The sequence below is a fragment of the Hydra vulgaris genome, chromosome 12, assembly GCF_038396675.1.
Source record: "Hydra vulgaris chromosome 12, alternate assembly HydraT2T_AEP".
Lineage (NCBI taxonomy): Eukaryota > Metazoa > Cnidaria > Hydrozoa > Anthoathecata > Hydridae > Hydra > Hydra vulgaris.
The window spans coordinates 23990386-24002500 of NC_088931.1; the positions used below are offsets into that span (position 1 = coordinate 23990386).

Consider the following 12115-nt stretch of genomic DNA (forward strand, 5'->3'; position numbering starts at 1 on the left):
GAAAAAAGCGGATTCATTAACAAATATTATTTTCTTAAATATGTAAATACCATAAAAATATATACACTTGCCTTATATATATGTTAACTTTTAATCACCTAAAAGGTGTACGAAAAATTGTTGACAACGGTGCTTCCACCACGATCACGACCGCGAACACGGCGCGGGTATGGTGTAAATCCTGGCCGGTCCGCCCCATTTTCTTTCCACACCCTAAAAGCGGCCCTCGATTTGGGCCCAGGGTGGCTTCGCCGATAGGCATCAAAATCTTGACGAGTTAAATCTATAAGATATTCAATAAAATTATTGCGTGTTAAAAAGGAAAATGATTTGAAACGGTGTAATCAAAGAAATATACTTTTTGCTTCAATATCTTTTGAAGGTCCTAAAGAAAACATACGAATTTTACATCTATACAATAAGTGGTCTATATATTATAAAGTAGATAGTTTCGCTAAATTACGCTAAGTTATGGAAAAAAACATTAAAAAAAGTCAGCCGAGATCTGAGAGGCAATATGTCTATTTTTAAAAATTTTAAGTTATAACGACTTTCTGCGAGAAAGTCCGACTAATTATTCAAATATTTCATGAAATTTTATTATTCTTGTGACCATATTTAGTGGACACCCAACCCATTGATCGAGGATCATTTATTGATAATAAACCGGAAAAACACAAAATGTGGACATACGACCACTTGCATCTCGACTGACGAATAGTCAAGAAGTACTTAGAAATAGAAAAAATTAAATATAAAACTAGTTTTAAAATATGGAATACCTGAAACAATTTTATTCTCTGCAAATTCTAAATCCAAAAATATTTGAAGTAAATTTCGAAAGTTAAATTACTTTAGGTTAGGTTGGTCGACAATCTAGGTAGGCTCTAGATTGTCGACCAACCTAGAGCCTACCTAGATTGTCCCTTTTTCCGATGCGGTCTTTAAGGTCCGAAAATATGAAAAAAGTATTTCTTGTTTTACAAGCGAACCTACTATACCCAAACCCTCAGTCGATGTGTGCACTCTGCTGCATGTTCTCCCTTAAAGTCAGTCGATGCATGTGCACTTTTTTTTTTAGCACAATTTCGGGTTATCGGACACGAAGGACGCCCAACGTTGGAATAAGGATTTGACAAGAGTGCGTACCGGCAATCTGAGACTTGCAGAGAGAAATAAAAGGTTGCTCATTACTAAGCTGGAAAGTTGCAGAATATTACGTACCAAAAAAATATTAAACTTAAAATATACTTATTAACAATTTTATTTACCAAGAATTGCTTTTCTTTTAGCTAAAAAAAAAATATAATAATAATTCCAGCTTACTGCAATCAAATAATTGAAAATTTTGAAAAAAATGCTGCAACGTAAATGTAAGTTAAGCCATTTTATTTAAGTAAATCAGTTTACTGAAGTCATTTTACTTAAGTAAATAGTTAGGTAATTTAAGTACGATATTCATAACTGTTACTTGGACTTACACAGAATACAGTGATTTTATATTGTGATAGGTGTTACACTCCTTATGCACCGGGGCCTGTTAGCAGTTATGAAATCCGTGTCACTATAGATAATTATTTATCAGAAAAGAAATAACAAATACCTATCTGCTTTTTAATCGATTCTATAAAAAAAGATACGAAATTAATAGATTTATCGCAAAATAAATAAGATTCTATCGTAAAATATTAAATATAAAAAATGAAGATATTTAGTAAACAACTAACCTTTTCTTATTTTTAACTCTTTTAAAGCTAAATATATAATATAAGTTACGGTTAACAATTAAATATATCATGTATTATATTTGTTAATAGTTAAGTATGAAAAAGTGACCAGACTTTTCATTTTAAAACCCTTACCTATTTCGTCCTCTTCCACTCCTAGATACAAAAAAAAAGATTGTAATTACTATCAATATTCGCATACGAAACAATTACTGTAATTACTATCAATAATCGCATATGAAACAATTACTGTTACATTTGACTTATTAAACAAAAATTGATAAAATTGAAATATATATAAATAAATATTAGTTTAGTTTAAAAATTTTAAAATGAAGAACCAAAAATATAAATGTAAACAGACATACGCAATTGCTTGAGTACTTCGAGGTCTAAATAAATATGTATGTGATATATATATATATATATATATATATATATATATATATATATATATATATATATATATATATATATATATATATATATACATATATAAATTCGATTAAACTTTAAAACAAAATTTAAACAAATTAGAAAAATCTGAAAAGTGCAGTTTTTTACTTTTAATTCTTACGCCCGATATTGTCTTAGCGCAAATAAAATACTATTAAAAGGTTAATTTAAAAATAAATTGTTGCTATACAAAATTAAGGTACCATAGCAACTAAAAACATATATAAAATCTTGTCGAGAACTCAAAGAGATGATCAATCAATGGAAACTCGGTTGAAGCATCATATAGCTCAAATGAATATTAGATAGAACATGGCAAATTGTGTCAATTATTAGTTATAGTTATTTATTTGTAAATTTATTTATTAAATCTGATTTTCAAAGTATAACTGAGATAGAATACTATGACAAATTTATTCAACATAATGGTTTTTCTCATCTCTAATTACTCTAAAATAACATGTACTAATTTTGTGTATGGACAACGCAGATGTAATTGAAATATCACAATGTTGATGTCACCGAAAATACTTTTTTATAATTATTTTAACTTTATTTCAAATTTCTTTTCAAATCATTTTTCAAATATTCCAATGCTCAGAGCCCTGTTAACTAAGAAATTTAATATAAATAAATTATTAATAAATTTCTCTTAACATATAGATGCTACAATTAAATTTTTTTCAAGATTAGACAACTAAATTTTTTCACATTTTTGTCCAGCTACTGGCCATGCATTGGCTTGAAATTTAAAATTTTTAAGTTAATTAGAACAGTATATTCAAAAATTATTTAATTCGCAAACGTAGACCAATATTACAGCTAATTACCTTTAGCATATTCTTTATCTTCATCATTAGCTATTTATTAAAAAACAATTTCAAATTTGTTAAAACACAGAGTAAATAATTTAGTAAACAATAAAAATTTCAAGAAAGCTGGTAAATAAAACCCTGTAATAAAACGTTTATATATAAAATATTTAGAAGAGAAATACCAGCACAACTTTGCTCAGCAACATCTAAAGCTGAAAACAGCAACATAAGAATAGTTGTAAACAGTTTTCAACCAAAAAAGTCAAGAAATTGTAAATAAATACAAGTAAATCAATAACATATTTAAAATTTTTAAAAATCTATTTTTTTTATAGTAATTTACCAACCAATGGCTTCGGTCAAATATCAGTCACTTACTAATCATCTTCTTCTGTTTCTTCCAGAGGGTGAAGATCATCAACCTACAACGCTTGTTACACTGCCATATATTATAACACTCTGCGTGCATATATTGTATAACACCTTTTTAATCTTTAATAATACAGCCCTTAATGTCAGAAAAGGAATTATTTGGAGTTATAATAGGAGTATAAAGAAGTTATAAGTCTTTATTCATATTAAATTTTAAAACAGGTACAAATTTAGCATTTTGTACCTAATTTATTTCATTTGTAAGTATTTTTTATCAAGCCCTTTATAATGCAACCTTCTCAAATAACATCCTTATGTTGTGAAAAAACTGCATTTGTTGTCATTTAATCTAGCATTTTTCTTCTTTGATTAAATATAATAGGTATCAACAAATTATATATTATTTGCCTATTTATTTACACTATTTGTACTCATCATCATCAGTATCTTTAATGACCACCAATGTGTAATTAGTAAATTGCTAGTAAATTGTTACTAGGTTATAATTTTAACATACAACTCCGCCTTCTGGACAACATAATTGCTAAAAGATTCAGAGATAAACAAAAAAGGTAAACTAAATTAAAAGGGTTGTAAAAAAAAAATAATTTATACCAAGAATCTCACGCCTTTTAGCTAAAATAAAAACAAAATTTTTTTTAACAAAATAACGAAGTTATTTGGTTTACCAATATTTCTGATAGAAGTCTGTAAAAAAATACAAAATAAAAATAAAATTTAAACAGATTACCTACCTAATTCTATTTTTTTGCTAGCTGAAAATCAAAATAAGAAATTAAAAAATAATTAATACGAATGCTGTTTTATAGAAAGATATATAAATAGCTGATACCTATTTGCTCTTTGATAAATGCTAAAAAAATAAGGTAAATGAGTAATATATTTGTATATATATATATACATATATATGTATTATTATTATTATTAATATAAAGTAGTAACAACAATAATCTGACTTTTTCGTCTACAGTCTGTATCACCTTCAAGAGGCTCTTCAGGAAGTGTTAGATAAGTATTTTTACTAATTTATTTTTGCTCTGTGACAATGATTATACAGCATTAAAATGGCTTTTCTGATGTATGAATATATATATATATATATATATATATATATATATATATATATATATATATATATATATATATATATACATATATATATACATCCGCACACATACACATATATACCTATGTAAATATATATATATATTATATATATATATATATATATATATATATATATATATATATATATTGAATTTTGATTGAAACAAAAAGTGTAGAAAAGATAGTGTGAACAGCTGGTCGAGCAGTTGAAGCATCTAAGGCAAGAGTAAGGTCTGCTTGGGCCAAGTTCAGAGAATTATCTCAACTCTTAACAGCAAGAGCTGCTTCATTAAAGATTAAAGGAAAGTTATACATATGTTGAGAGTGCTATGATAAGTAGCACTCTCGACATATGTATAACATCACCATTGATGGATCATATATATATATATATATATATATATATATATATATATATATATATATATATATATATATATATATATATATATATATATATATATATGATATATATATATATGATATATATATATATGATATATATATATATGATATATATATGATATATATATATGATACATATATAGCGTTGTAAATGCAATGCATTTTAGTGAAGCTGCACCGAGCAGTGAACGCCTTAGGGATGAATAATAAGTTAAAAAGAGTTTAGCAGAGTGAGATAAAAGTACAATAGGACAGATGTCCTGTGGAAAACAAAGAGCCTCAAAGTAGAAAAATACTAAAAAATGATAAGTAAAATGTTTTAAAAATTAACAATAACAATAAACAATAGTCGAGATACATAAGAGTCATTTACTGTTGTTCCACTAAATTGTCGTTAGTGTCCAGCGTAAGTGTGATGTGTAGACAGTATCAGTGATGAAGCAGAATTATTCATTTTATATGTAGTTATCATGTGGTGTGTATTATTAGGGTGGTAAACATACATTATCAATATAAATGTGCCATGGACGTCTTGAGTACCGTATGGATTTTCGCCTTATGGTACAGTATGAACACAAGAAGACTCCAACTTTCGCCCGAGACCGGCACCCCAAAAGAAGTTCCACTCTGGATCTACACCAGGGTATCTTGTCAAGGTGTACCATTGTGTTATCCCAAAAGGACTATTCTCAGAGTATCCTGTCAGGACGATTGCCAGACTTCTAAATTGACACTGGGACCAGAGGACACTTGGTGGGGCTAAGTACAACTTGCATACAATTGTAAGTCACTTTTTTGACATGAGTGTCGATAAGTGCAGTGCTCTGTTGCAGTATAACGTGGGTCAGTGAGAGTTGTGAAATGCTTTGAGTCTTATAGATGTGTATGTAATGTAGACAGTCAATGCAGTGTACTTGTGTGTCTACTGTGATAGAATGTCTTGATAATATGAGTTGTTAGTATAAAATTGGTTGAAAGTCCTTAAATGTGGTGTAAAGTAAGCTAGAAGCGAATACTAAAGTCCAATAACATGTATTTTAAAAATTACAAACTATTGCAACTTAATAATCTGGAAGATTTAAATAGAATTACACCAATATAGTAACAATAATGCATACATACATACATATAAATATATATATATTTATATATATACATACATATATAGAACTATATACATACATATATATACACATTATATATATATATATATATATATATATATATATATATATATATATATATATATATATATATATATATATATATATATACATACATACATTAATACACACACTCTGTGTGTGTGTGTTTGAGTGTGTGTAACTTGGAGAGTGTTTATATTATTTATTTTCATTTTGCAATCACATTTTAATAAATTACCTTTTAAAGGAACTTCTTTTAAAACTAAACAAATTAAAAATAAGATTACATTATTTCAACTGAGAGTCAATATCTTAAATGCACTGAGGTACAATGAATAATATATATTATCAAAAAAGAGACATTTAAGTCTATTTTTTGTAAATCTCTCATATTAAGTACATCTCTTTTTTGTAATCATCTCTTTTTTGTAATTGTATTACAAATTGTAACATCTCTTTTTTGTAAATCTCTCATATTAAGTAAAATTAAGTGCGGTAGTGTTAAAGTGCTCGCTTCATAAGCAAAAGGCTCCGAGTTCGATCCCCACCACGTCCCTGGTAGTACCGCGCTAAACTTGTTTCTCCGCGCAGCGGCCTTGTTCGTCAAGGTTCGTATTTCGGAGTTATAGGGTGGAGAGAGGGTTATAACCACTATTAAGTTGCCTCCTCATCAGTAGTGGCGTTCTCGGCCTTGAAGAGGTGAAGAACAAAAAAAAAAAGTCTAAATAAATATAACAAAGAATAAAATTTTTTTTTATTATTTATTACATATTTAGTAAATAAATGCATACAAGTTATATTAGAAAATAAATTATTATAAGTATTAGTATATAAGGTATATATATATATATATATATATATATATATATATATATATATATATATATATATATATATATACATACATGGATATATATATAGCTATGGATATATATATGGATATGGATATATATATGGATATGGATATATATGGATATGGATATGGATATGGATATATATATATATATATATATATATATATATATATATATATATATATATATATATATATATATATATATATATATATATATATATATATATAGGGTCCCTGTTTGTACTGTTGGTGTGCATTGCAGAGGCCACATTTTGTTATGGCTTAGGGTTTATTAGTAGTAATGAGGCAATTGCTTGGGCTATTAAACAGTGTTCTGAGTCTTATCTATGCTTTGACTGAAGTTCTTCATTCAAATTTAAAAATGAATAAAGTACCAAAACCTATAAAACAAAAAAAACCATCATCACCAAGTTCTCTAAACCTACCATTCACTAATATTCGTGGTCTTCGAAGAAACTTTTCTTCTGTTGAGTCTTATCTCTTGCAAAGTTCACCAGACCTACTTGCTCTTTGTGAGACTAATTTGAGTTCAGATGCATCATCTTGCGATCTTAGTGTTGATGGTTATCTTCCTTTAATTCGTAAAGACTCCAATAGTCACATGCTTGGCCTGGGCATTTACATTCGTAAGAATTCACCCATTTGTCGTGAAACTAAGTTTGAATCCACAGACTATTCTTTTACGTGCTTTCGTTTAGCACCACTTCACTCTATCGCCTTTCTCTTTGTTCTATTTCCCTCTCCTTCATCACAAGACTGCACTCTTTTTGCTGTTACTACTGATCATATTGACCGAGCCCTCTCTCTTTATCCATCAGCTAATATAGTTGTTGTCGGTGATTATAGTTATAATTATAGTTGTTGTCGGTGACTTTAATGCTCACAACTCTGAATGGCTTGGCTCTAGTGTCAGAGATTCTGCAGGCCTTAAAGCCCACAACTTTTGCCTTTCTCAATCTCAAACTCAAATATTCAACTTTCCAACTCGCTTTCTAGACAACCCGAATCAATTACCTTCTCTACTCGACTTATGTCTTGTTTCTGATCCTAGTCAGTGCTTAGTCTCTCCACATTCACCCTTAGGTGCTTCTGATCACAATTTGATTTCTCTAAAAATAATATCTCATTCTTCTTAATCACCTGAATCCCCTATTATCGCACCTCTTACAACTACAGTAAAGCTGACTGGGATTCTTTCAGTGATTTTCTTTGCGATGACCCGTGGGTAGAAATCTTTTATCTTCCTGTCGACAAATGTGCTTCTTATATAACTTCATGGATTCAGGCTGGCATGGAATCTTTTGTTTCCTCTGACGATTCCAGGTCAAGTCTCACTCTCCACCATGGTTTTCCTCACACTGTGTTGCTGCGATTGCCAATCGAAACCGTTACTTCCATATTTATCAGCAAAACAATTCTCCAGAAAACAGACATCTGTTTATTACTGCTAGAAACAATTGTAAAAAAATATAGCCAAAGGCAAAGCCCGCCATTCTCAGGTCATGAAATCTCGTATTTCATCACGAAAATTAGACTCTCATGACTTCAGGAGAATCTTTAGTAGTATTAATAATGGCAAATCTTTAATTCCACCTCTCTTGTATGGTTCAGACTTTGTCACCTCACCTAAAGACAAACCTGAATTGTTTGCTAAAAACCTTTCATCAATAATCTCTTGATTCCACTAGTTGCGTTCTACCTAATATTGCCAACAAACATTGCTTGACATTCATATCACTCCAGCTTCTGTATCTAAAGCAATTTCCTGTCTAGATTCTTCTACAGCTCATTGTCTTGCAGAAGTGTTCTGCGGAGCTATCGTCTATACTCTTAAAACTATTCAACAAGTGCTTATCAGAGTCTTGTTTTCCGGCATGCTGGAAAGCGGCCTCTGTTATACCTATCTTCAAAAATTCTGGAGAGTGATCTGATTTGTCTAATTATTATCCCATTAGTCTTCTTCCTATCATAAGCAAAGTTTTGGAATCTTTAATTAACAAACACTTAATTACACATCTTGAATCTAAAAACTTACATTCTAACCATCAATATGGATTTCGATCTTGTCATTCTACAGCTGATTTGCTAACAGTAATAACTGATAGATTTTATCCTGCATTATATAAAGGTGGAGAGGTTAAGGTCATCGCTCTTGACATTTCAAAAGCCTTTGATAAAGTTTAAACATGGTGGTCTTCTCCATAAGCTTTCCTCTTATGGTGTATCTTGCAACACCGTTAAGATTATTTAATCCTTCCTTTCCAATCGTAGCATGAAAGTTGTCCTCGATGGACAACACTCTCTGTAACTTCAGGGGTTCCTCAAGGTTCTATCCTTGGCCCTATACTCTTTTTAATTTACATTAACGATCTTCCAGATATTCTCACATCTAAGGTGGCATTGTTTGCTGATGATACTACCATTTACTCTTGTTGAGATAAGAAACCAACACTCTCTGGTTGCTTGGAGGGGGCATTTGAGCTTGAAAAGGATCTCACTTCTGCTACAGCATGGGGCTCACAGTGGCTGGTGAACTTCAATACAGATAAAACTCAATTTTTTTCAGCCAATCGTTATCGCAATAATTTAGATCTTCCTATATTTATGAACAGTGATGTACTCGATGAGCCATCTACTCTTCATCTTCTAGGATTAACTCTTACTTCCAATCTTTCTTGGAAACCATATATCAATTCAGTTGCAAAATTAGCATCTGCTAAGGTTGCATCTCTTTATCGAGCTCGACAATTTCGTACTTTGGATTCTATTCTCTATTTCTATAAATCTCAAATCCGGCCTTGTATGGAATACTGTTGCCATGTCTGGGGCGTATCTTCTAATGATGCCCTTTCTCTATAAGACAAGGTGCAAAAACACATTGCAAACATAGTTGGACCTGCTATTGCAGCCAACCTCCAACCATTATCACATTGTTGTAATGCTGCTTCTCTTTCTCTTTTCAACAAATACTATAATATAATATATTATATATATATATATATATATATATTATATATATATATATATATATATATATATATTATATATATATATATATATATATATATATATTATGGCTGTCCAAAAAAAATTTTTTTTTCAGATTTGATTGCATAGTTGTTTACTTTGTGCCATTTGACATAATAATTAACTGTGCAAAAAATCTTTCCAATCAGATAATGTTTAGGGGGTGCTCAATGACCATAAAGTTTTACGAAAAATGGGAAAAACATGGAAAAAGTAACAAAGTTCCACAAATTTCTAAAACCCGGTTAATTAGATTTTTCAGATTTGATCAGTTTTAATTATCTCTAAATATTAAATTCTGAATACAAATTACAATCCACATCCACTTTAGACTGGTTTATTAGCAGAGAAATTAATGAAATAAAATACTGCAATACGACTAAAGTTCTGCGGTTTTTGTTATATCAGAATTTTTCCAAAATAAAACACTAGGATTTTTGACTCTTTGTCATTGATTAAAATACGAATTATAAACAAAAAAACATATGAGCAATTATAATTTAATTATCGTAATGTTATAGTTCGTGCAATGTTAATGCTAGCGAGGACTACAACTCTTCAGAGTACACTTTCTGGCATCTGGCACTCGCTTTCTGTGATCCTCAACCACCTGAATTAACCTCTGCATTTCAGATTCATTCCTTGTAATCGATTCATTAAACATCGACATTAAAGCCACAGTTCGTTCGGCAGCATCATTTACTACTTTCAATGAATATACTAAATTTTTTCCTTCTTGGTATTCTGGGGAATCATTCCAGGTAGCTGGATCGTTGTTGAACAGAAAATCAATATCAACCTTCATTGACCGCAACGCACTTGCTGAAACTGATGTCACCAGCATGTCCAGAGATTTCTTCTCTAGACTTTCAATGTTCTTTAATTTGATCAACCTTTCAGACCAGTTCTCACCGTGAAATTTCATGTTGGAAATCATTTTTCGCTTCTCTTCCGTTTGAAGTTTGTTTGAAAACAAAGCTAGTGGGACCAATTCTGGTGAAAGGTACCACAAATGGTTTTGAAAGTTCTTGACTGCTGCTTCGGAAATCGTTTTATTCACAACTGCAAACTGCTTAAGTTGCTGAAACAGAAACAAGTCATTAACTGGAGCATCGCTGGCATTTGTGCATGATATCCAAGATTTTACATAAACCAGACTAGCAAATAAGCAAAATTCACAGAGATTTTTTTCCTCTTTTGTGGTCAACTTGAACTCTTCACGAAATAAATAAATCTTAAAACAATAAATAACCTTGGCCATCCAGCGAGCCATGTGATAAGCACCAGGGATCTTGAAATGATAATTTTTCTCTTCTTGATCAGGGAGTTTTCCAAGTATTAACAGACAGAGATCCATGATTTCTTTGTAGTCATCCCTTGGCATTTTAACATGCAGGTTTTCTTTGAGGAATGCAATCACTTCATTTTGTAGTTCTTGCACCAGGGGTAATTTCATTCGAATGTCATCCAGAGGTTTAAAATTTCCTTGATTAACTTTGGGCCAATATTGCTGAAATCTCTGGAAAAGAGGTATGTTGGGACCAGATGATGGTCCAAATAGTGATCCAAACACTCCTGCTACTATGATCTCATGAACATGGTGTCTGCAAGCGTAATATAACAAATTTCTACCTATATGTTTCTCTAGAACTACACATGCACCATTTTTAAAGCCAGTGTTAGAGGCTGTAGTATCAAAACTCATTCCAATAACATCACCAATTATGTCCCAGAAATTAAGCAGATGAATAACTGCTTTTGCTTGGGCTTCTCCAGTTCCAGCTGATAGTTTTGCTATTCCAAGTATTTTGTCAACATTGTGACCTGTCACACCTACAGATAGCCAGTCAACATTTGCTTTAGGGGCTGCAGAATTTGTACGATCTATCATCAGTTTGCCATCCCAGTGGACGATTAATGGTGGTTTGTCCAAATCGCAGAATTCAGTTCGAACAGTGGCTTCAATATTTGATCGATGATAGGTTCATTTTCTACGGACTGTAGAACGTGACAATGATCCATCATCGAGGTTCTGTCCACCAGCCCTTGCAATTGCTGCTGCTAGTATAGTAAATTTTGTGTCAGATAGATTAATTCTGTCTAATGTTGATGAAACATCAGGCGAGTCAAGAATTGTATCTAAGATACATTGTCGTTTTGGAG

At 30.7% G+C, this 12115-nt stretch overlaps 2 protein-coding genes across 12 annotated transcripts in view; one reads left to right on the forward strand and one right to left on the reverse strand.

Annotated features, from left to right (window-relative positions):
• LOC101235146 (melanocortin receptor 5) overlaps positions 1 to 12115 on the forward strand; it is a 100788-nt gene that overhangs the window by 74607 nt on the left and 14066 nt on the right. The window lies entirely within an intron of this gene.
• The window catches only part of LOC136088599 (uncharacterized), a 16021-nt gene continuing 3918 nt past the window's right edge, over positions 13 to 12115 (reverse strand). Inside the window, exons 2-13 of one of the 11 annotated variants that reach the window (XM_065812623.1) lie at positions 6287 to 6310; positions 4224 to 4244; positions 4126 to 4146; positions 3986 to 4006; positions 2096 to 2119; positions 1863 to 1883; positions 1728 to 1754; positions 1604 to 1624; positions 1272 to 1292; positions 783 to 809; positions 359 to 385; positions 13 to 283 (exon numbers count right to left, since the gene is read on the reverse strand). In XM_065812623.1, the coding sequence (XP_065668695.1) occupies positions 99 to 283; positions 359 to 385; positions 783 to 809; positions 1272 to 1292; positions 1604 to 1624; positions 1728 to 1754; positions 1863 to 1883; positions 2096 to 2119; positions 3986 to 4006; positions 4126 to 4146; positions 4224 to 4244; positions 6287 to 6310 (440 nt within the window). In that variant the 3' untranslated portion in view covers positions 13 to 98. Of the gene's footprint in view, positions 1293 to 1561; positions 1755 to 1862; positions 1884 to 2095; positions 2120 to 3013; positions 4245 to 6286; positions 6311 to 12115 lie in introns of those variants that run through there. The other 10 variants (XM_065812628.1, XM_065812625.1, XM_065812624.1 and 7 more) reach the window with 10 other exon arrangements.